At 42.9% G+C, this 26,874-nt stretch overlaps 1 protein-coding gene across 1 annotated transcript in view; it reads right to left on the reverse strand.

The window, feature by feature from the left end:
- Window positions 1-26,874, reverse strand: part of LOC126471498 (polypeptide N-acetylgalactosaminyltransferase 16-like) — a 598,884-nt gene that overhangs the window by 79,015 nt on the left and 492,995 nt on the right. The window contains exon 6 of the mRNA XM_050099712.1: window positions 11,990-12,111. Coding sequence (XP_049955669.1) covers window positions 11,990-12,111 — 122 coding nt within the window. The remainder of the gene's footprint in view (window positions 1-11,989; window positions 12,112-26,874) is intronic.

The raw sequence follows: 26,874 nt of genomic DNA on the forward strand, positions 1-26,874 counted from the left end.
ATGTATTACAAGAGTTACAGATCTATACATTTATTGTGGTTCAAGTATTCACTTACTGAGCAGAAGCAGTAGTAATGTAGATATTCTCTAATTGATCTTTCAAAAGCATTAATATTTAGAATAGATTTTATATCATTTGGCAACTTGTTGAATAGTTCTATTCCCATGTAGCATGTACCTTTCTGATAGTGTATATTACACTTGTGTTTGTAGAGTCACTTGCCTCTAAATGTTTAAATGTGTGTGAGTTCTTAAGGGACCAAACTGCAGAGGTCATCAGTCCCTAGACTCACACACTAATGAAACTAACTTAAACTAACCTATACTAAGAACAACACACACACCAATGCCCGAGGGAGGACTTGAACCTCCAGCGGGAGGGGCCACGCAGTCAGTGACGTGGTGCCTCTAAATGCGCACCCACACCGCGCGGCTCACTTGCCTCTATAGCATTAACTAGATACTCGCACTATTCATCCACGAGACTCAGAGGGCCATAGACATGGGTTCCCAGGTAGATGCCATGTTTCTTGACTTCCACAAGGCATTTGATACAGTTCCCCACAGTCGATTAATGAACAAAGTAAGGGCATATGGACTATAAGACCAATTGTGTGATTGGATTGCAGAGTTCCTAGATAACAGAACACAGCATGTCATTATCTATGGAGAGAAGTCTTCCAAAGTAAGAGTGATTTCAGGTGTGCTGCAGGGGAGTGTCATAGGACCGTTGCTATTCACAATATATATAAATGATCTTGTGGATAACATCGGAAGTTCACTGAGGCTTTTTGCGGATGATGCTGTAGTATAACGAGAGGTAGTAATAATGAAAAATTGTACTGAAATGCAGGAGGATCTGCAATGAATTGACACATGGTTCAGGGAATGGCAATTGAATCTCAATGTAGCCAAGTGTAATGTGCTGCAAATACATAGAAAGAAAGATCCTTTATCATTTAGCTACAATATAGCAGGTCAGCAACTGGAAGCAGTTAATTCCATAAATTATCTGGGAGTCGGCATTAGGAATGATTTAAAATGGAATGACGATATAAAATTAATTGTTGGTAAAGCAGATGCCAGACTGAGATTCATTAGAAGGATCCTAAGGAAATGCAGTCCAAAAACAAAGGAAGTAGGTTACAGTAAACTTGTTCACCCACTGCTTGAATACTGCTCACCTGTGTGGGATCTGTACCAGATAGGGTTGATAGAAGAGATAGAGAAGATCCAAAGGAGAGCAGTGCACTTTGTTACAGGATCATTTAGTAATAGCGAAAGCATTATGGAGATGATAGATGATTTTCAGGCTATTGGGAGAAACATGCACACACACACACACACACACACACACACACACACACACACACACACACATGCACACAGCTGTCTCCCTACAGTGTTCTCAGTCAACTGCCAGCTCTTTCCTGGACCATGGAGTGTGTACTGGGTGAGATGGGGTTGCAGGATGGAGCAAGGTGAAGGGTGGAGAGAGGCAGGAGGCATGGAGAGGGTTGGAGGCAAGTGTCTAGCAGCTTGTAGGAGAGAGAGGAGCCACCTGTGGGCTAGGTAGTGGTGCAGCTGGAGGGGTCAGGTGACAGACAGCTGGGCATGAGATTTCACTGACTAGAGCATGAGATGACAGCACACAACTAGCTGACACAAAATGGGTGGGAGTAATGGGACAGGGGATGGAGTGTGTACACGCACACGCACACGCACACACACACACACACACACACACACACACACACACACACACACACACACAACACACACAACACACACACACTATTGGGTGAGGGTTGTGGGGGGGGGGGGGCAGTGAGTTACCTTAGGTTTAGGCCATGGAGGTGCTGTAAGGATAGCTCCCATCTGTGCAGCTCAGAAAAGCTGGTGGTAGTGAAGAGGCTCCAGATGGCATTGGTTGTGAAGCATCCATTGAACTCTTGCATGTTGTGCTCTGCTGCATGTTGCCCCAATGGGTGAGCTGCCTCATTTTTCGCACCAGTTTGGTGGTAGCCATTCATTCTGATTGACAGATGGTTGGTTGTCATACCAACGTCAAATGCTGTGCAGTGGCTGTAGCAGAGCTGGTATATAACATGGCTGCTTTCACATGTGGCCTGGCCTCTGATGGGGTAGAATAAGCCTGTGACAGGACTGGACAAATAGAACATCTGCAAATGTTGTTCTGAAAAAACAGCTTCCTGGAATGCTAAATCTGACAAATCCTACATGCCATGATAACAGCACAACTCACAGACACAGAAGAAGAATGAGAAAAGGAATAAGTCATAGGCACTTGCACTTTATTGGGGTAATTGGACAGATCCTTAGAAAACACTCCATTAAGATGGTTTTCCACCTGCTGACTATATCTGAGGCACTATAAGTGAGTGTAATGGACACTCTCACACTGTGTAAGGCTGGGGTATATCAGATACCTGACAATGTGGGAAGAAGTATATCGATATAGGTATATATGTCTAATGGCCAAATGGTGCACACAGTCAAAGATATCTGCCATGAACCCCACCACCACACCCGTTTACTCCAGTTAAACGAGTCAGGGGCTGCACACATCATTTGCCCATATTACACACTATGGAATAAGACTACACCAGAATTTTGGCATAGACATCTGAATATTGGGTCTGTGTAATAAATGAAGCCACCCTAATATGACATAGGGAGCAACTGATAAACTGTGGCTGCACCTTTGCCTCAGCAAAGCCTGGGAACCTGCCCTAACTATGGTTAAGGAGGACAGATCTATGAAAACATCAAATAAATATAAAAGAATTACTGTCCAAACTGAATGCTTTAGGAGGGTTTTTAACTAAGGCAAAGGAAATGGAGAATTAACAGCATGTAGTGTATTGCTATACGTCACTGAACATTCACAATAAATATTTTATTTCAGTGATTGTAACTTTGTTATTACATACTTATATCAATAAAGTACTGACTTGAGTAAGGTCTAGGACGACCTTGAGATCATCCTTGAGTCCAGGCCAGTAGCAGTATGAGTTTTACAAGATAGGGTAGCACAGCTAATGGCAGATAAGTCAGAGTTAGAGGGACAGATGAATGGTTAGCATGTCTAGCTGTCTGAGCGTGAAGTGAATCCACCCTCCACCAGATTGATCACTCCTTTTTCTGGTAGGTGTCTTTTTTGGAGCACTTGAAGACATCGGCAGATTTTGGTAGTTGGTCAGATAGTCAGTTGTTACTGATGACAAAACTGCCATATATCAGTGAGGCAAAGATGTTTGATAGATGTAATGATGTGTTAAAAGCTGCACAAACTTGTAAGCAGTTGAGGCATCCCTCTTGAAATAGTCAAGAAAGCAACACAGTGTGACGTTTTTTAGGGGAACTGAGTACTTTTATAGAAAACATAGGGAAACAGTAGAGGAGTTCATCCATAGAATACATAAAGTTAAGATACGGGATTATGAGTTAGGGGAGAATGATAAAATGAATAAAGTAACACTGCAGGAAACCAAACATAGAGCTCTCAACACATTCCTGAGAGGCCTATCACCTAACATGATGTAGACAGGTACCTCAGAAGTTCTATATTCTAATGCTAGATTAGCAACAGAATACAAGGAAATTAGTTTAGGAACTGGTGAACCTGATTAATGTGGGATATTCTCCGATGATTTGAAATGTTGTAAAAGTGGGAGTGTCAGCAGCCTCAGTGGTGTAGGAAGGGTGGTTATCAGCAGAAAAATAATGGAAATGGCAATAGAGGTAAATAATGAGTTAATTGTCCTGTGTTAAACATTGAAGTGAATCCCAAGTCTGCTGAGTGGCACTCCCAGTAAATGTCAATGCAGCTTGGATACTAGGGTGCATGTGTCAGTAGTGAGTAGAGAGCTTTTCAGTCGAAAATGATTGACCTCCCATACCATAGGTTGCATGGGGTAGGGGATAGTGATGTGAGAGCAACTGGATTGATTGAATTAAGTTTTCAAATTGAGGTGGTTCAGTTTGAACAATGTATGGATGTGTTGCATCATGTAGGTGATGGTTATTGTATTATCTTAGGGTTGGACTTTTTGAATGAACATTGTGCCAAAATTATCTTCGAAAATGCATAGTGGAACTCATTGGGACAACTTTTCACCAAGGGAAAACTGTTGGCCATGGAATGCTGTTGCAAGGGGTGTCTGTCTTTAGGGACTCACCATCTAAGCTTTGTACAAGATCACTGAGGCTTGATCACACGATACTGGGCCTAAGGGATCTGGAAAGCCACTTTGGGTGAGTGTGGAGCCAGACTTACCAGTCAGTATTGTGTTGTGTGTGGTAGAACCACTGAAAGAGAGTGATATATGGGATACCTCATGGCGTTTTGGAAGAAGAAGCATTGTACACATACAAGAGGGAGATGGTATCCTTGAATCTCGATATTTTTACTCCCAAGGAAACAAATTTAACGAAGGGGATGATTATAGCAAATTGAATATCATGGAGAATGATTTGGATGTACAGAATGTGAGCCATGGTCAACAAGATATTGCTGCTAGAATTGCATTATGTAAGAAAATAGAGCATCTACAAGGGACAGAAACATATGAAATGTGGATTTATGATATGAGTTTGAAGATGTGTTTTTTCCTTAAGGACTGACAAAGGCAACACCCATTATGCAACATCAAATACTGAATGGAAATGAAGTATCATTAACAATATTGGTTGCTTCATTATTTGCAGCTAATTACAGAATAATTTATTGACCAACAGTTAGCTGACGGAATAACAGTAGAAAGTTATAGGCCATGGGGTGCCACTATTGTCACTGTGCCAAAGAAATGGACAGATGAGTCCAAGAAATGTAGGTTTTGCTGTGTATATAGACATCTTAACAGTAAGGTGGTGACTGACACATACCCCATCCCTGATATCATGGAGGCTGTTGATGATTTAGGACAGTGCCAATATTTTTCTGTTATGGATTTTTGATGAGTAGATACCACAAAATAGAGGTAGCTATGGATGAACAATCAGCGACAGCATTTTTGGTACCCTGGGGTTATTATCAGTATAGGATGCCATTTGGATTGAAGAATGCTCTGAAACATTTCACGAGTTATTAGATGGGGTTCTGAGGTGATTAAAATGTGGGCAGCATTTGGTATATCTGGATGATGATAACCGTGTTTTCAGAAGATATGGATGAACATTGGCAGTGATTAAAAGAATTTTTGAAAGACTGTAGGTAGCATTTTGACAATGGGTCTAGAGGTCAGGCAGGAATTGGGTTACTTGGGTCATGTAATCAGCAGGGAAGATAGCCAAAGCAGACCCAAGGTTCAGTTACTAAGGCAGGTAAGGAGTTGTGATCATTTCTAAGACTCACTAATTATCATGCAAAATTCGTGAGGGGCTTCACAGATACAGCATAAGCATTTATACAGTTGTTAAAGAAAGAGGTTACATTTAACTGGACAGAGTAATGTCAAAGTGTGTTTGAATCACTGAAGAAAGCATTAACATTGACCCCATTTTTAGTATTCCTGGACTATCAGGAAGAATTTACGTTACCATGTGATGCATCCAATCAGGCATTGGAGTGCATGTCGAGCCCATGAGGTCATTGGTGAGGAACAGCCTGTTATGATTGTATCAACACAACAAAGCAGAAAAGAACTATTCCACTATGGAAAAAAAGGATGCTTAGTCCCATATACAGAATTACATATTTGTGGTGTTACTTATAAGGGGCAGTCAAATGAAAATGAGACAGATGGAAAGAATAAGCTAGCTGTATATTATTTCAAAAGTAATTGCTATAACCGTTAATACATATATCCCACTGTGAGACAAGATTGTCAATGCCTTCACGGAAAATTTGTTCAGTTGCCAGTGGAATCATGACTGTCCAAGGCATGCACCTCTTCATCCAAAGAAAATCAACAGCTGTGAATGTCTTTCTTCGAGGCTCCAAAAATAAGGAATCACCAGGGGTTATTTTGAGATTGTATGGAGGATGTGTGAAGATTTCACAGTGTAATTTCTGCAGTGTAGTAAAAAAAAACCCTGGCAACTTGTGGATAGGCCTTATCCTGAAATAGAATCCTGCCATCCACCACCATTCCTGGGCTTTTTGATTTGATAGCATGCTCCAATTTTTACAAAGTGCCCACGTACCATTGTGCATTAATTATGGCACAGTGTTTCAAAGGATCATCTTGGCTTACATGGGCTGGCATACCTATTGTACTGACAATGCTGATGAAGTTTTGCTGGGAAGCCCTTACATATTCTCTATAAAGCTCTGATCTCTCTCCATGCAGTTTCCATATTTTTGGAGTCCTGAAGAAAAACATTTGTGGCTGTTGATTTGCTTTGGATGAAAAGACATGTGCCTGTACATAATTATGGTTTTGTAGGCAACTGCAAACATTTTTCCATGAAGGAACTGCCTGTCTTGTCTCACAGTGGGATACATGTATCAATAACTTTGACATTTACTTTTGAAATAATAAATAATTTATTCACTTTTTTCATTGGTCTCATTTGGGAAAAATTTAAAGTAGTTACACATTGTACAGCCCTAAAGTGTTTATTAGGCTTGAAGGGCCATCGAGTATGTTAACAATGTGGGCGTTACATCTCTGTAACTTGACCATGAAGCAGTACATAGGCCAAGGAAGATACACAGGAATGTAGATGGGTTGAGCAAGAAGGTGGTCACAATACAAACATAAGGGCTAGGCCTTGCCCAATGGCAGGTAGTACATATTTCCAACTGCAAGCTATATAGGGTACAGCTGCAGTTCAGCATATGTGGCAGTCTGTTGTGTAAGGCAACAATGTTAGGGTCATGCATGGTGGTGCCATACAAATGCAAAGAGGAAGTACTAAAGGAAGCTCACAATCATGTATTATTTGGAAGTCATGCTTGTAGGGCAACAAATTGGAGGGTAGCAGAGAGGTACTGGTGGAGAGGAAGAAAGAGATGTGTGAAGAATAGTGCACAGTGTGCACAGACAGCAGATATGAGCCATAAACAGGTGTTATTGCAGAGATTACCAGAGGCTACAAAATCATTTAAAATGTTTGGAACGGATGTGTTGGATACATTTAACAGGAATCCTGTAGGAAACCATTTTGTGTTGATAGCTATTGATCATTTTCCTAGCTATGTGGAAATGACTGGAAATGACTTCGGTCCCTAATCAGCATGCAGCAACAGTGGGAGAAGCCATTGTCAACTGTTGGCTACTGACATTGGGAGTTCAACTTGATGAAACAGTTATGTACATTGCTACAGATTTGCAAATTTATAACTAGTCTACTAGTACACACAGATGGATGGTGGAATAGAGAAGGTACACCGTATTGTAGGAAACATGTTGAGTGACTACCCATATGTAAACTCACACCATAATGACTGGGACCCATATCTTTCACTTGTAATGGCACCTTACAATTTGAAGGTTTACACCAGTACAGTACTACAGATTTGTTCATCCATATGAGGTGATTTATGGGACAAAAATACCATCGCCATTTGATACAATTAAAACAAAGTACGGTAGAGACAAAAAGGCAGAGCGTAATTTCACACAAACATTGACAGAGGTGTGGAGGCAAGTCCAGAGGAGAAATGCAAAGGCTTTGGAGCAACAAGAAGCAGCAGTTGAATGCAAGGGAAGACTTCTACATGATAGGGTAAGACAAAAAAGTTTGTCACAGGATAGCAAGGACAATGAAGTTACAGTTGCCTATAAAAACACAATAGTGCACATTGAATGCCTACGGCCATTTTGAGGTGCTCCAGATACATTACCACAAGTACTGAAAACTACTTCTGGGAATCAGACAAAAAAGAAGAAACGTAGGGGTGAACGCTCGGGTATTGAATAACCAATGCAGAAAGTACCATACACATTGCAGTCAAGGAAATTAATGAGAACATATAATGTACTTTCAGTTACAATAATGTGATCACAGGCTTAAAGGATTTTGAGGCAGTGTAAGGAGTTACGGAGAGTAATGATTTGTATTGTGTAGCAAGTTAGTTTCATGTGCAGTATTACTGTAGTATTTAGAATACGATTCTTTTTTTTTTCATATGTGTGTGTAATATAAACCAGTGACAGTAGACTTTATTTTAAGGGGGGAGAGAGAGTCACTGTAGTCCTTGTCCTCAGTTTGCTGTGCACCAAGGTTAAGGATGAAGGGGATTCTAGCCATGGCAGTACTACACTTCTTCCTCAGGTTTGCGGTGTGGGTGCTTCATGATCATTGCCTGCAGGGTGGAGCACTAATTACAAGGCAGGAAAATATGGTAATTACCAGCCATCAGTGGACACTTAGACTTTGAATGCATGGAAACTAAGAAATGAAGTAAGAAGGTTGGAAGACGTGTTTTCTGGACTAAGGTGAGACACAAACATCGAGGGAGCACTCGGAGAAGTATTGAGGGAATATGTTTAACTACATTGCTCTTATGGACAGCTGAGGGAGAAAATGCAGCGAGCGATAGATAAGAGTGCTGTGAACTATATGGTGATGTAAGATAGACCACTAGATAATGGAGAGAGAATAGTGAAGATGGCTTTCAGGCTGTGTGCGATTTGCAGGGGGGGATGGGGGGGGGGGATTTCTCCCCCTCTGCATCAGACCATCCCCTCCTCTGGTTTTAGTTTATGCATCCCAACCTGGGAAGTTTATTTACCACTCACTGTAGTAAAACTTTACATATAATTTAAATTTGTGTAGCCGAACACTGAAAGTTTTTAATAAGTTTTGCTATTAATACTATTAATATGTTTCAGTTTTCTATCATCAGAATAAGTACAGATTTTCACAAATGTGCCTCTACTTTTTGAATTCCCCTTGTATACCTGTATGTAGATGATTTTGTAAATAAGCTTTACCTATAATGTACTTTTAAAGATATAACAAGGGATGGCTTTTCCGATAGTGCATACGCGTGAATAGTGAGTTTCGGCATTAACATCTATTTAACGTCAGCTGTTTAACCATGCGTAATGCCACAGTCCAAGCTAGTAACATACATAATTCTACTAACCCCCTAAGACATCCCTCCCCCCCCCCCCCCCGCCCCCCCCACTGGTAAAAGCACAAATCACACCCTGCTTTCAGGACTGCAAATGAGTAAGACACCAGGGAAGTGAATGGGACTACAGAAAGAGTGAACTAGTAGGAATCGGGAAGGCATTGGCTAAATGGCATACCATGTAGTTAACAAGACTAGAGCGTGAAGTACTGAACAATGCAAGCATGTTAGGGAAACTGATGGGGGAGTTACTGAAATACAGAAAAGCATCAACCAATACTGTGAATCAGGATTTCAGAATTACGCAAACTCGAGTGGGTTCGAAACTTCCCGGCAGATTAAAACTGTGTGCCAGACCAATAATCAAACTCGGCAGAGCACTTGCCCGTGAAAGACGAAGGTCCTGAGTTCGAGTCTCGGTCTGGCACATAGTTTTAATCTGCCAGGAAGTTTCATATCAGCGCACACTCTGCTGCAGGGTGAAAATCTCATTCTCAAGTGGGTTTGTTAGACACGAGAGTCACCACAGTGACAATGTTGAAACAGTAGCATCTGGGAAGCATGGACAGTGATGACAAGCTTGCAGGAAGCTATTTAACACAGAGTACACGGACAGCTGAGTCCAGCATTGCTAACCTTGGAGCAATATTTGTTAGCATTACACAGGGTGCAGGAAGATCTGCTGACTGAGGTAGGACTTATTGTGGAGCCCAGTAGATAGAACTATTATACACTCCTGGAAATTGAAATAAGAACACCGTGAATTCATTGTCCCAGGAAGGGGAAACTTTATTGACACATTCCTGGGGTCAGATACATCACATGATCACACTGACAGAACCACAGGCACATAGACACAGGCAACAGAGCATGCACAATGTCGGCACTAGTACAGTGTATATCCACCTTTCGCAGCAATGCAGGCTGCTATTCTCCCATGGAGACGATCGTAGAGATGCTGGATGTAGTCCTGTGGAACGGCTTGCCATGCCATTTCCACCTGGCGCCTCAGTTGGACCAGCGTTCGTGCTGGACGTGCAGACCGCGTGAGACGACGCTTCATCCAGTCCCAAACATGCTCAATGGGGGACAGATCCGGAGATCTTGCTGGCCAGGGTAGTTGACTTACACCTTCTAGAGCACGTTGGGTGGCACGGGATACATGCGGACGTGCATTGTCCTGTTGGAACAGCAAGTTCCCTCGCTGGTCTAGGAATGGTAGAACTATGGGTTCGATGACGGTTTGGATGTAACGTGCACTATTCAGTGTCCCCTCGACGATCACCAGTGGTGTACGGCCAGTGTAGGAGATCGCTCCCCACACCATGATGCCGGGTGTTGGCCCTGTGTGCCTCGGTCGTATGCAGTCCTGATTGTGGCGCTTACCTGCACGGCGCCAAACACGCATACGACCATCATTGGCACCAAGGCAGAAGCGACTCTCATCGCTGAAGACGACACGTCTCCATTCGTCCCTCCATTCACGCCTGTCGCGACACCACTGGAGGCGGGCTGCACGATGTTGGGGCGTGAGCGGAAGACGGCCTAACGGTGTGCGGGACCGTAGCCCAGCTTCATGGAGACGGTTGCGAATGGTCCTCGCCGATACCCCAGGAGCAACAGTGTCCCTAATTTGCTGGGAAGTGGCGGTGCGGTCCCCTACGGCACTGCGTAGGATCCTACGGTCTTGGCGTGCATCCGTGCGTCGCTGCGGTCCGGTGCCAGGTCGACAGGCACGTGCACCTTCCGCCGACCACTGCCGACAACATCGATGTACTGTGGAGACCTCACGCCCCACGTGTTGAGCAATTCGGCGGTACGTCCACCCGGCCTCCCGCATGCCCACTATACGCCCTTGCTCAAAGTCCGTCAACTGCACATACGGTTCACGTCCATGCTGTCGCGGCATGCTACCAGTGTTAAAGACTGCGATGGAGCTCCGTATGCCACGGCAAACTGGCTGACACTGATGGCGGCGGTGCACAAATGCTGCACAGCTAGCGCCATTCGACGGCCAACACCGCGGTTCCTGGTGTGTCCGCTGTGCCGTGCGTGTGATCATTGCTTGTACAGCCCTCTCGCAGTGTCCGGAGCAAGTATGGTGGGTCTGACACACCGGCGTCAATGTGTTCTTTTTTCCATTTCCAGGAGTGTATAATATTGATAGAGGTCAGGATGGAGTAGGTATTGGTATTATTCCCAGTGGTACAGTGTAATGCACAATTGAGATGTTTCACTGTACATCTTTGCCCGATAAGGCAGGTGGAAGAGGGAAGGAGGACGGTTAGCCAATAAAAGTACATGCAACACAGAGCGGTTCCTAGGAAAAGCAGATGCACAAGGGTACCTCAGGAATACAACAGAGCCCAAACCATATTCACAGCAGGAGTGATACTACTGGATTTACTCATTATACAATGCTGTAACAGTAGTGGAGAACTGCTATGAGCAGGCTATACTCACAGTGGCAAAACAGTTGGAGTTTGCAGCAGCAGAATATTGACAAATGGAATGATATATAACATAATGAGACTAACCCTCCATCTATCAACCACAGTTTCAGAAACTACCAGACTAAACGTAATGCAGCCTCAGTTATATCGGTGAGACAAGCTGTCAGCAGTGTCACCAGTGTAGAATTCACCTACCTCACTAACACCTTGAAAACAGACCTCATCAGTTACCTGAACCATATCACTGCGTATGGTTTCAGAACAAATGTTACAAATTGTCCAGCAATAGAAGGAGTGTCAGCACTGGAGAACAGTGATCCTGGGTATTATGTTGCCTAGTGCCACAGTACCTCTGGCTTTGTTTTGTGCAACCCCTTCTGGCTCCTTCTTTCAATTAAAAAAAAATAACTGTTAGAAAAGGTATTAGTTAGCAAAAATTTTCACGTACGAGTTAGTGGATATATAATACTTAACTGATGACCTTTACCTGCGAAAGCCTGTTGAGAAGTGGCTCCAGCCATCCAGTGTTAACCTCGCAGTGGCTGTCCAGAAAAACTAAATAGTTGCCTCTTGCCTCGCTGGCTCCAATGTTGCGTGACCTGATTAGGCCTAAGAAGACAAGATTGTTTATTGTGAATTTCAGGAACTGTTGGTGACTTGATACATCATTCTTAATTTTACTGTTATTTATTTCCTCTTAATTGTGAACATGAAAAAAAGAAATCATAAAAAGCTGCCAAGAAGTTGATGAACTGAACACCTACTTCACTCTCCATAAGGCATTAATTTATGAAATCTACCAAACAACATTGCGTTTGAGAAGATGATTGTTTTTGTCATTTTAACATCCACCTTCTAGCTGTTTCAATGAGAATGGAACTGACACATGTCATTACCACTGTCAATACTATGTAATGCTGATAGGGGGAAATATGTATGATAACCAGAAAATAATCAGCCTCAGCAACTTGTTTTACATAGGGTGACTTTATACAGGGTGAGTGATTGATGAGAGGGTATGGAACAAAAGAGGACTAATGAATTTACATCCAGAAGTGCATGGTTTTTACAGTATGTGTTGAAAATGGTTTCATGTGCTTCAACATATGCATTTATGTGCCATAGCATGTTCTGTCCCAAACATTTACATCAGCCATGCTGCATCAGAACAGTGTCAAAGGCAGCACGGATACACTGCTCTCGTGTCTGCACATCTGGAATTGGCTCTGCATACACAATACTTCTGAGCTAGCCCCAGAACCAGAAACTGCACGGATTGAGATCCAGTAAATGAACAGGCCACGAAACTACATCCCCTCATCCAATCCATCGACCAGGGAAGACGTGTGTCCGGAAGTAATGGTGAAGTGGGCTGGAGCACCATCACGTAGCAGCCACAGAACCCTTTCAAACATCAATGGCATTTCTTCCAGCAGGGGAGGAAAAGTCACCCACAAGAAACGCCTATAGTTTCGTCCTGTTAGGTGAAGTGGAAGGAAGACTGGTCCCAAAATACGGTCGCCAATTATCCTGACCCACACATTCCGACTGCACTGATGCTGATGATTCACTGTCACCATGTGGTAGGGGTTTTGCATACTATCCCACAGATGATGGTCGCGAAAGCTGAAGATACTACTCTGCGTAAAGATGGCCTCATTTATGAATAGGATGAATGACACAAATCCTGGAATCGTGGTTGCCTGGTGAATAAACCAGTGAGAAAACTGCTCCTGATGTGGAAAGCCTGTCGCTAGTAGGCCCTGCACACGCTGTAAGTGATAAGAGTAGTAAAAATTGTCGTGGAGAATGTTCCATACGGTAGTCTGGCTTATCCTGTAATGGCGGACCAACTGCCTGGCAATTGACATGGTCATTGCCTTCCACAGTGTTAATCAAATTTTCCTCCTAATCTGTTGTCCGAACATTTCGGGCATATTCTTCATGATTTCCTGCTTCCTGAAGCGACCCTGTTTCAGACAAACGGCGAAAAACTGTTGCAAGCATTGAATGCTGTGGTTGTTTCCAGCAGGGATTGGTCTCCTGATACAAACCTGCTGCCCGTCGTTCATAAGTAAACATTATGTTGGCAAGCTCTCGTTTGGAATACAGCAAGCATTGTGTACAAGGCTGTATCAATCCACTACAAGGTGAGTCTGTAAGAGAAGTGAATCAGACACATTACCAATGACTATGGCATGAGAGGGCACTAGGGGCATGACGTATGAGGAGCACTACTACCTTCTAGGAGGAAACCGTGCGTACTGTAACATTGGCTGCATGGTGCCGCGTCTATTAGACCGCAGTCTTTGTAACAAAGTATGATTGAGTAAATGGTCTCTAGCACGGAAATCATGCATTGTCGGACATAAGTTCATTATAACTTTTTTGTCGTGTATCCTCTCATCGATCAATCCCTAAAGTTTGTACACGAAGGAAACAGATCACCCTGTATATGATTCTCATTAGTGTGGTTAATTTTTCAGACGCTACTCACTAATTAGTTAACGGGAATATGTTTCTTCCGTGCATATTATTCTCCAGGTAGCAAATGTATAGGTGTTAGAAGAAATATGGGTTAAATGCTAAACGTCGAGTGTTCCCTTTTCTTGTTCCACTGTAGAATAATTTGCAATTAGAGGTTATTGTCCACGTCGAAATCTGTGATAACTGAACAGGAATTAGTAACTCCTAGGAGACATGACGCTAATACCGTGTAACATCTCCTCTAGCCTTTTAATAGCCGCAGTTCTGACAGGAAGAGAGGCCGCAAGTTTCTTCAGGTATGCCACATCCAGCTGAAGCCAATCGTTGATGATTAGATACTGTAGAACTAACAAACTCAATGTATGTTGATTGCTACTTTTCACCAGCTGTTCCAAATAGTCGCAGACATCATCTTTGAGATGAAATGAGTGGTTTAGCGTGCCATTCGAGATACAATAGGCTGCCTGAGTATTCGTCAAACGAGGAAAACGCGTGAACACTGCTGTTGTCATCTTGAAATACAGGAGTGTCCACAACATATTCATCTCGAAGATGTAGAATAAATGGCAAAACTTGGTCACCGCGAACACTGAAATAAAAAATCTTTGATGACGTTCATGGTAAGCAGGTCCGCCCCCGGTAGCTGAATGGTCAGCGTGACGGATTGTCAATCCTCTGGGCCCGAGTTCGATTCCCGGCTGGGTCGGGGAATTTTCTCTGCTCAGTGTTGTCCTCAACATCATCCTATCATCCTCATCGACTGCAGATCGCCGAATTGGCGTCAAATTGAAAGACCGGCACCCGGCGAATGGCCAGCCCGACGGGGGGCCCTAGCCATACGATTAAATAAATTAAAAAAATGGTAAGCAGAATAAAAAGGCCCAATTACTGGTACGAAAAACAACTCCAAAACATCTGAGAACTGTTTTCAGCGTCACTACACCGTCCACATACTGCAGGTCAAACGCCTCATTGGGCCATCGGTGCACTTGTTGCCTTGCATCACTAAAAAGTGCCAAAATTTCGGATCATACTACGCGCTTGCACTCAGCTACGGTGCTGTTTCTAGGTTGTTTGGACCACTGAAGACGTGCAACCTTATGTGCAGCGGCGATAAGTCACCTTTTGCTATGTACCCAACTCCAAATGTCCATCGCAAGCTGTTCCATTCTCAATGTTCTCTGGAAGCTAGTTGGGATTTGAATTCAAGCATATTCGTAAATCAGATGGACACAGGCCTGTGGCACTTGAAAATTCAAACCCCTTTTAGAGCGAAGGCATTCACTGACACCGGCATTTCCTGTCGGATTTGAAACCATCTTCATCGAGAAGAAGTGACACTCGTGTCTACTCCCAATCGATTAGGATCTATTTACGGCCACTCTTCTTACTCTGTATTAGATGGTTGCGAGTGGCACACCAATCCTCGTACACACAGTATAGTCCGCTGTGTGATATCATTCTTACGGTGGTCATGAGGACCTATAAACACGATAGCCTCTTTCGGTCACTCATTCGGAGTTCCACGTCGACTAATCTTACCACACTGGTTCCAAATAACCGACTGGCACTTATACACCATTTCACTGCCATGACATGCGTCAGTGGTGGAGGGTCACATAATCACCTGGTCCAATTATGCAACGTGAACAACGCTCAAAAGCAACCATTATGCTCTTTTAAGGGGGCTCATTACTATTTCGTCTGGTGAACGTCGCGCAGTGGATGCTGGGAGCGAATGTACACGATACATGCAACACACATGCAGCAGTCCTGCAGGGCGGGTAGTATATGAAACAAACACCTACGTGTGTTTCTACAAAAACATAGACGATATACAGAGATAACCAAGGAAAGGCAAAGTTACGTTTATAGCATTTGTAGACTTGGAGAAACTTTTTGACAATGTTGGGTGGAATACACTCTTTGAAATTCTGTGAGTGGCAGGGGTAAAATACAGAGAGCGAAAGGCTATTTACAACATGTACGGAAACCATACGGCAGTTATGAGTCAATGCGGATGAGAGGGAAGCAGTGGTTGATATGGAAGTGAGACAGAGTTGTAGCCTATACCCGATGTTACTCAGTCTGGACACTGTGCAAGCAGTAAAGGAAACAAATGAAAAAGTCGAATCAAATCAGGTAATTCTGAGGGAATTAGATTAGGAAGCGAGACACTTATAATAGTAGATGAGGTTTGGTAATTAAGCAGCAAAATAATTAATGATGGTTGAAGAAGAGAAGATATAAAATGTGGACTAGCAATGGCAAGAAAAACGTTTCTGACTGACATTTGTTAACATCGAGTATAGATTTAAGTGTTAGGAAGCCTCTTTTGAAAGTGTCTGTGTGGAGCGTAACCATGTCTTGAAGCGCAACATGGGCGATAAACTGTTTAAACAAAAAGAGAACAGCAACTTTTGAGATATGGTGCTACAAAAGAATGAGGAGGTTCTGAATAGAACTGAATAGAAAAGAAATTTGGGGCACAACCTGATTAGAAGGAGGAATCACTTGATTGGACATATTCTGAGACATCAAGGGATCACCAAATTAGTACTGGAGGGAAGTGTGGGGGGTAAAAATCGCAGAGGGAGACCAAAAGATGAATACAGTAAGCAAATTCAGAAGGATGTAGGTTGCAGTAGTTACTCGGAGATGAAGAGGCTTTCACACGATAGAGCAGCATAGAGAGCTGCATCAAACCAGTCTTTGGACTGAAGAAAGACAGCAACAACAACAACACCAGATATGGTCTCAGAAATTTTGTAGTACTTACTGAAATTTTGTCGCTATACATTACAAAATGCTGTAATACAATGCAACAGCGAATAGCATTGTTTATTATTACTCGTACTGAGCGGAAGCAAGCCTGTAACGGCCGGCTTCAACAGATTCATCTACTCGTAGCACTCCTTCCACGAATGGCCCACTTATGTTATACATGTAACAATGGTCTTTTTACTGGGCAACGTTCTTTTATTCAAAACGCTGCCAGGAACATTTTCTGATTGTAATTTCATTGCGTTACGAAATTAATGAGGAAGGTGGAGACTAGCTCAGGCTGTCCTGTGATATCTCTTCCTGGAATATACACACTGATTACTCAAAACATTCTGACCACAGGTCACCGCCAGACTGAATGCCGCCTACTAGCGGTGCGGGCACGTGATGCGATAAGGGAAGTGCATAAGCGGCACAGCGATACGGGTCGCAAACGTGACAATCCACTGACATAAGCGAGTTTCACGAAGGGCAGCGCCCTGCGCTTGGGAACGACCATCTCGGAAAAGGCGAAAATGGCCGGCTATCCGCGTGAGCACTTATAGAAAGTGTCTGAAGGACAGTAAAACGACGAGTAGGCGACAAAGTGTTGGACGTCCACGCCTCACTGCAGAAAGTGGTGGGCGGAGGCTTGCCCGCTTTACACTTATGTGACAAAAGTCATGGGATAGCCATATGCACATATACAGATGGCAGTAGTATCGCGTACACGAGGTGTAAAAGGGCAGTGCATTGGCGGAGCTGTCATTTTTACTCAGGTGATTCATGTGAAAAGGTGTCCGACGTGATTATGGCCGCACGACGAGGATTAACAGATTTTGAACGCGGAATGGTAATTAGACCTAGACGTATGGGACATTCAGTTTCGGAAATCTTTGGAAGTTCAGTATTCCGAGACCCACAGTGTCAAGAGTGTGCCGAGAATACTAGATTTCCGGCATTTCCTCTCACAATGGTCAACGCAGTGACCGACGACCTTCACTTACGGACCGAGAGCAGAAGCGGAGTTGTCAGTGCTAACAGAGAAACAACACTGCGTGAAATAACCGCAGAAATCAATATGGGATGTACGATGAACGTATCCTGTAGGATAGTGTGGCGTTAATTGGTTATGGCAGCAGACGAGTGACGCGAGTGCCTTTGCTAACAGCACGACATCGCCTGTAGCGCCTCTGCTCGGCTCGTGAGCGTATCGTTTGGACCCTAGGCGACTGCAAAACCGTGGTTTAGTTGGAAGAGTCCCGATTTCCGTTGGTAAGAGCTGATGGTAGGGTTCGAGTGTGGCGCAGACCCCACGAAGCCGTTGACCCAATTGTCAACAAGGCACTGTGCAGCCCGGTTGTGGTTCCATATGGTGTGGGCTGAGTTTATATGGAATTGACTGGGTCCTCGGTCCCACTGAATCTATCATTAACTGGGAATAGTTATGTTCTGTTACTTGGAGACTATTTGCAGCCATTCATGGACTTCATGTTCCCAACCAATGATGGAATTTTTATAGATGACATTACCCTGTCTCACGAGGCCACAATTGTTCGGGAATAGTTTGAAGAACATTTTGGACAGTTCGAGCGAATGATCTGGCCACCCATCTAACATTTAAGAACATAATCGAGAGATCAGTTGGTGCACAACATGCTGCACCGGTAAGACTTTAGCAATTACGGACGGCTATAGACACAGCATGACTCAATATTTCTGAAGGTTGTTGACTCCACGCCACGTCAAGATGCTGCCCTACGGCGGGCAGAAGAAGGGCCAACACGATATTAGGAGGTGTCCTATGAGTTTTGTCATCACAGTGTAAGTAAGTGGCCAGTTTGAGTATTTATTATGGAGAGGGAATGTGACTCATGTCTTTTTAATGACATTGTGTTGAAAGCGTCAAATGTTGACTTCACAATCCTACTTTAGTTATTTAAAGTTCGATAATGCTATTAGAAGGTAGCCGGCCGCTGTGGCCGAGCTATTCTAGGCGCTTCAGTCCGGAACCACGCAGTTGCTACGGTTTCAGGATCGAATCCTGCCTCGGGCATGGATGGGTGTTGTGTCCTTAGGTTATTTAGGTTTAAGTAGTTCTAAGTCTAGGGGACTGATGACCTCAGATGTTATGTCCGATAGTGCATAGAGCCATTTGAGCCATTTATTAGAAGGTATACAGCTTTTGTGTAAAAACGTCAAAGAGAGCAAAGTTGCCATCTCTTGCAGTGGCTTCTGGCCACTTTTTATAGGGGGGAAACTTAAAAGCAGCAGCGGAAACATGATCTCAGCAGCGAGACTTGCAGCATATCCTTTTAAGAGTGACCTAGAAGCGGAAAATAAAAAACGAGGAGAAGAGAAAGAAAGCAAACACTAGGAGAAACTGAAAGCAGTTGAAGAGAAGAAGATTGCGAAGAGCAGGAAGCACATTCCTAGAAGATCTCATTTCGACAACACAGGAGAATGAGTGCATGTACTGCGAAGAAAAATTTTCAGATTCGAGGACAGAAGAGCAGTGGATGAAGTACCAGTTGTGCTTCCTCTAGGCCCACGAACTCTGTACTGGAGTTGAGGAACACAGTCTGACTTTTATTTGTGACAAGTGCAAATAATGTAATTCGAATCATGTTTCACAGTAAAATATATTTAGTTCTTTGTTAAAACAGTTTTTATCCCTTGTTTTTGATTTTAAAACTAAAACTGATTGTTTAAACTACTTATTTTTTTTTACGCAGGTGATTAAACTATTCTATATTATACTTGGGTAGTTGTGGATTATAATCACTCATTTCTATGCATTTCCTTCTGCTGCTACTCAGCTTAAAAAATAGGAATATCTTAGCCTGGCCACTATATCCGACTCCCCCAGTCTCATGATGTCTGTAGTACATCAGCGGCTGTATACATGGATGCTGTAGGTTGACTTCGAGAAACCTCGTCAGTCCAAAAAGTCTAGAGTCTGGATTAAGAAAAAATCGAGAAACATTAAGATTGTAGTTTTAATGCTTCAGGTGTTCTACATAGTCTCCGCCCTGCCACACTTCCAGACTTGAGTACTACTGAACTCGCGTGGGTGCGACATACCGGCAGATCGTCAACATTTAGAAACACACTGCCGACGCACAACACTTCCAGAGATGTTATACGGTAGTACGAAGAAACAAAGGCCATATTTTGTGGTTTACAAATAGTTTAGAAAATGAAAACCGTGAAAATTAGGTGTATTTATAGTACAGCGTTTATATTATTTTGTCAATTCCTGTGCTTCGCGAAAGATTCGACATATAATTTTTCTGTATAATTTAATCCTACATGCCCGAAGATAGTTGCTAATCGTTTGCAGAACCTTCAGTGTCACTTCAATAGTTTTCGCAGCTTCTACAAACACTATGAATAAGTCGGTTATCTTTTGCTTTCGCTGATCTCTGTCATAACGCACCCTGGTATTGCCAGTCTATAGGCCTTTTTTCAAACTGATAGCGCTGAAAGCAACATACCTCGACCATGCTACAGTGTAACTGCGTTCACAAAATGACACACAGTGATAAATATTTGGAGTCAATGTGTACAAAGTGGCACAGTTAACACCAGCCTTCGCTGTTTGATGATTTATGTTCAAACACCTAGCAATACTGTTCGTCGAAGTTTCATGATGATAATAGCATTCACTTGGTTCTCGAAATTCTGCACAGCATGCCTATTAACTGAAAGTATAAACTGCTATTCTGCAACTCATATTACAGTCTGTGCTGACAGCGATATTCTCATCAATCCTTTACAACAAACTACAGAGACCTGGGCTTTCATTTCAGACATTTCTAGATAAAAAATAATCACACGAAAAGACGCAGATCGAATACTGTATAATTACATGCCCTTAAGGACGTATCTTCACTCGACTACAGTAAAATTTAATGGAGTACTAGAAGTTGTTTTGGAAATAAATAATTTTTGCAAAAATGACTTAACTTTTGTTACTCTTGTGGAAACTTAATATATGCTGTGAGGCCTTAGTTTCTCCCACGTATACTTTGTTCAAAAAACTTACGGGGATGCAGCCAGGTGACGTTGTCGACAACCGCCGATATTTCGACAGTTGCACTGTGCACACCCTTCCATTTTCAAGGCAAAACTGCAGCAGGTAAGTGCTGTGCAAGGAAATTTAATACCTTGGTTTTCACACACACACACACACACACACTTTAAACACTAGAGCCATCACTGACTAAAGATGACCGACGTCAGAAGTTATCGGTAGCGAAATTAATAATCAACGGGTGAGGCAGCATAACCTCTGCCCCTGTGTTTTTTGACAAGTCAGAGAGCAGGACTCCATGCAGAATTTAAACAAAAACCACCATCTCTATTTATAAAGTTACTTGCTAATTTAGTTTCAACAGCTTCCTTAATAACACTGTCCCAAAGCCTGCCAGACTCTCCGTGTTTTTATGTGATGGGAAGCCCGTTGTCACCTATTACTGCCAATTTGTACATGGAAGATTTCGAAGAATGTGCCTTGGAGTCGGAGACTTTGAAACCTGCGTGTTTTTTCAGAAGTGTAGACGATACTTCTGTTGATTGGCCTCATGGCAGTGAGAATTTAAACGACTTTTTAGAACACCCGAAGTCAACCCAAATGAATGTTCGTTTGACGATGGAGGTGATAAATGATGGCTGTCTTCCCTTCCTTGATGTGTTGGTTAGGTGGATAGTACGTTGGGACATGCTGTTTATAGGAAGCCTACTCACACTGACTTGTATCTGCAAGCTGACAGTTGTCAACGTGAGGGATAACTTGGTTCACAAGCCCCATGTCATGTCGGCCCCTAAGAGTTTGTCAGCCGAGGTAGTCGCCTTTCATCAGAATGGCTACCGTGAAAGACAGATTAGACGTGTGTACCGGGTGAGTCATGATAATATCGAGGTGGCACCAAAGTCTACGGCCTTTTTGCCTTATGCAGGGAGCATCCCGAAAAGGACTGGTTGTATTTTGCGGAAATATGATGTGAAGTGTGTTTTTCGACCACCATCTAAGGTCAGGGTCCTTTTAAGTTCCGTAAAGGATGATTTTGATTTGCGTAAGGCAGGGGTCTACCGTATTCCTTACAGTTATAACATGTCATATATAGTTAAGACTATCAGGACTGTGGAGGACCGGCGTACCCAGCATAAGCGGCACACACGCTTGTAACAGTCGAGCAAATCTGTCATTGCAGAACATTGTCTAGGCACCCGTCATCCTATCCAAAACGGAGACTCTAGCATGCACTTCCAGCTATTGGGATAGTGTTATTAAGGAAGCAGTTGAAATTAAATAAGCAAGTAATCTTTTAGAGATGGTGGGTTTTGTTTACATTCTGTATGGAATCCTGCTCTTTCACTTATAATAATAAAAAAAAAGGACAGAGGTCATGCTACCTCATCCATTGATTATTGATGTTACTATCGATAACTTCTGACGTCGGTCATCTTCGGTGTGTCACGGCGCTAGTGTTTACAGTGTGTGTGTGTGTGTGTGTGTGTGTGTGAGGTATTAAATTCCCTTGCGCAGCTCTTACTTGCCGCAGTTTTGACTTGAAAATGGCAGGGTGTGCTCCTTTTGAAATATCAGCGGTTGTCGACGACGTCACGCGCTACATTCTCGAAACATTTTTGAACTTAATATATGCTACAAACATTATGGAAACACCTTCGCATGTCATAGAATTCACACGAAGCTATCCACGATTCACAATAATGGTAAATAAATGGTAAATACTTCACTGAAAAAGTCATTTTATCTGCAGATATTTCTTTATATTGGCCACTTAACACATGATGTGGACCTTGGTGTTGTCCCTTCCCAATAAAGTTAATGGCAAATTATATCATCAACGTATCTGTGGCACTCCTACCGACAGAGAGGCTCCTTTTTTCATTTGTTAACACTTGAAAATGCTACGTCCTCCCTACCGGGAAGTCTTCAGTGCAGTAGCAAATATCATTTGACACTTAAACGCTTTTCTGAAGTCAGCAATTACTGCATTCACCTCATTGTCTCGATCCATGGCTTTCAGGATGACATCTGAGGAAAGCGTAAGTTGGGTTTTGCATGACCGATGTTTTCGAAACCCATCCTGGTTGGCACGGAGTAGATCATTCCGTTCGACATGTGTCATTACGCTTGATCTCAGAAGATGTGATTCGACAACTCGTCAATGATAATGGCCAATAGTTTAGTGGACCAGTTCTCTTATCCTTCATGAAGCCTATCGTGACTTGGGCATTCTTTCAACCACACGGCAGATCTTTTTGTTCGAGAGATTGCAGTATATTATGGTTAAGAGAGGGGCTAACCTAGCTGCAGTTTCTGTAAAACATCTGACAGGGATTCCATCGATCCTTGGGGCCTAGTTCAATTTTAGTTTTTCAGTTGTTTCTCAACGACACCGGTACTACTCCTGGACCCTCCCTTGTAAATGAACGTTTCAAAGCGGAATTCAGCACTTCTGCTTTTGCTTTGTTACCCCTGGTTTCAGTTACTGTGCCTGGAAACTAACTTGCCATCATCAAAAGCCTTAGCATATGACTAGAAATTCTTTGGCTCCTGTGGCACGAATTTCGATAATATTCTGCTACGATAGTCGTCGACGGTTTCAATCGTCGTCTTTTTGACAGCCAAAGGCATTTCATTTAGCACATCTATATTTGTAACCATGTGCTTTGTTTTACACCTACTGCAGAGAAATCGCTGTTTCTCAACACATATTGTATGACGTTGAGTGTCTCTCACAGCGAGCTGTTCTATTAGCTACATGTATATCCACTTGGTACGCTGTTCTTCTAAGCTTGAGCCACAGTAACCTTAGATGCTACTACCCAGAGAGCCGAGCGGGATTAGCCGAGCGATCTTAGGCGCTTCAGTCATGAACTGTGCGGCTGGTCCCGGCGGAGGATCAAATCCTCCCTCGGGCATGGGTGTGTATGTTTGTCCTTAGGATAATTTAGGTTAAGTAGTGTGTAAGCTTAGGGACTGATGACCTTAGCAGTTAAGTTCCATAAGACTTCACACACATTTGAACATCTGAACTACCCAGAGCCAAACGTTTCGTGTTCCTGCTTGGGACATATCACTGCATGTTTATCTAGTTTAAAGATTACGTAAATTTTCCACCTCTTTTTAGTTGTCCTTTGTACTTCGTTAATCATTGTTGCTATAATTGCCTCACTGTGACTGGTTCCAATTTCAAGAAGGACATCCTCAACAAGGTCGGGTCTATTTGTTGCCATGAGATCTATTTTATTTCTGTCATGAGTGGCCTTCCGAAATATCTATTCTAAGTAGTTTTCAGAGAATGCATTTAGTATTGATTCGCAGGATGTCTCGTCAAGCTAACCACTTATACCGGTTGATCAAAAAGTCAGTATAAATTTGAAAACTGAATAAATCACGGAATAATGTAGATAGAGAGGTACAAATTGACACACATGCTTTGAATGACATGGGGTTTTATTAGAACCAAAAAAGACAAACGTTCAAACATTGTCCGACAGATGGCGCTTCATCTGATCAGAATAGCAATAATTAGCATAACAAAGTAAGAGAAAGCAAAGATGATGTTCTTTACAGGAAAAGCTCAATATGTCCACCATCATTCCTCAACAATAGCTATAGTCGAGGAATAATGTTGTGAACAGCGCTGTACAGCATGTCCGGAGTGATGGTGAGGCATTGGCGTCGGATGTTCCAGCATCCCTAGAGGTGTCGGTCGATCACGATACACTTGCGACTTCAGGTAACCCCAAAGCCAATAATCGTACGGACTGAGGTCTGGGGACCTGGGAGGCCAAGCATGACGAAAGTGGTGGCTGAGCACACGATCACCACCAAACGATGCGCGCAAGAGATCATTCACGCGTCTAGCAATACTTTTTTTTTTTGTTCTAATAAAACACCATGTCATTCCAAGCATGTGTGTCAATTTTTGCCTCTCTATCTACATTATTCGGTGGTTTATTAAGTTTTCAAATTTATACTGACTTTTTGATCACCCGGTAAATTATAATAATATCAATCAATGTTGGATTATTAGTCTCATCCAATGATGACTGCATGATTGGGAAACATATATATAGACGGGGTGCAGTTTTCTCTAAAGTTTTCGGATTCATTCGCCGGTGAGACTTATGCTCAATAGAAGGATCTAATTGTAGGTTTATGCCCGTCCTCGATAATGAGTCTTGCTTATACGATCTCGCAAGCACCATCAATTTCTGAGACATACTTGGCCTTGTTCTTTCTGCTAGAGGTGCTACTTCTTGCAGGCTAGAAGAGCGTATCTGTACAGCGCAGAAGACAAACCGGCGCGTGTTGGATAGCTCACCCGAAGTGTTGCGAGGACTAAGCCACTCACTCTGTAAAGGGCTGACTGTTTTATGTAGCGAGCCAACTCCTAATGAACCTTAATTTCGAGGAAGGCTGTGTACTGACGAAACAGTCATTCGCCTCGCATGGCTAACAGTCATTCGCAGCAGAATTAAAATCCTGGTCTGCCCATCCAGGTTTAGGATTTTGCGGTTCCTCTAAATCACTTAGGAAACATGTCATGATGCTAACTTTGAAAAGGACATGGCCGATTTACGATTGTATCCTTATCCTTGTCTCTACATCTACATGGTTACTCTGCAATTCACACTTTAGTGCCTGGCAGAGGGTTCATCGAACCATTTTCATGCTACTTCTCTACCATTCCACTTTCGAATGGCGCGTGAAAAAAGGAACACCTAAATCTTTCCGTTCGAGCTCTGATTTCTCTTGTTTTATTATGATGATCATTTCTCCCTACGTAGGTGGGTGTCAACAAAATATTTTCGCATTCACAAGAGAAAGTTGATGATTGAAATTTCGTAAATAGATACCGACGCAAAGAAAACCGCCTTTGTTTCAGTGACTGCCACCCCACCTCGCGTATCATATCAGTGACTCTCATCCCTCTTGTGCGATAACACGAAGCGGGCTGCCCTTCTTTGCACTTTTTCGATGTCCTCCGTCAATACTACCTGGTAAGGATCCCACACCACGCAGCAATATTCCAGCAGAGGAAGGACAAGTGTAATGTAGGCTGTCTCTTTAATGGGTTTGTCGCATCTTCTAAGTGTTCTGTCAACAAAGCGCAGTCTTTGTTTCGCCTTCCGCACAATATTATCTATGTGGTCTTTCCTATTTAAGTTGCTCGTAATTGCAATTCCTAGGTATTTAGTCGAATTGACAGCCCTTAGATTTGTGCGATTCATCGTATACCTAAAATTTATCGGATTTCTTTTAGTACCCATGTGGATGACCTCGCACTTTTCTTTGTTTAGTGCCAATTGCCACTTTTCGCACCATACAGAAATTCTCTCTAGATCATTTTGTAATTGGAATGGATCATCTCATTATTTTACTAGACGGTAAATTACAGCATCATCTGCAAACAATCTAAGGGGGCTGCTCAGATTATCACCTAGATCATTTATGTAAATCAGGAACAGCAGAGGGCCAATGACACTACCTTGCGGAACGCCAGATATCACTTCTGTTCTACTCAATGATTTACCGTCTATCACTACGAACTGTGACCTCACAGAGAGGAAATCACGAATCCAGTCACACAACTAAGACGATACTCCATATGCATGTAATTTGATCAATAGTCGCTTGTGAGGGACGGTATCAAAAGCCTTCTGGAAATCTAGGAATACGGAATCGATCTGAGATCCCTTGTCGACAGCACTCATTACCTCATGGGAATAAAGAGTTGTATGTTGGACAAGAACGATATTTTCTAAATCCGTGTTGGTTATGTATCAATAAGTCATTTTCTTCAAGGTGATTCATAATGTTCGAGTACAGTATATGCTCCAAAATCCTGCTGCAATTGATGTCAGTGATATGAGTCTGTAACTCAATGGGCTACCAATATTTCCTTTCTTGAATATCGGTGTGACATGTGCTACTTTCCAGTCTTTAGGAACAGACCTTTCGTCAAGTGAGCGGTTGTGTATGATTGCTAAGAAATGCACTATTGTATCAGCATACTCTGAAAGGAACCTGATTGGTATACGTTCTGGGCCGGACGACTTGCCTTTCTTAAGTGATTTGAG

This window comes from Schistocerca serialis, chromosome 3 (assembly GCF_023864345.2).
Source record: "Schistocerca serialis cubense isolate TAMUIC-IGC-003099 chromosome 3, iqSchSeri2.2, whole genome shotgun sequence".
Taxonomy (NCBI): Eukaryota; Metazoa; Arthropoda; class Insecta; order Orthoptera; family Acrididae; genus Schistocerca; species Schistocerca serialis.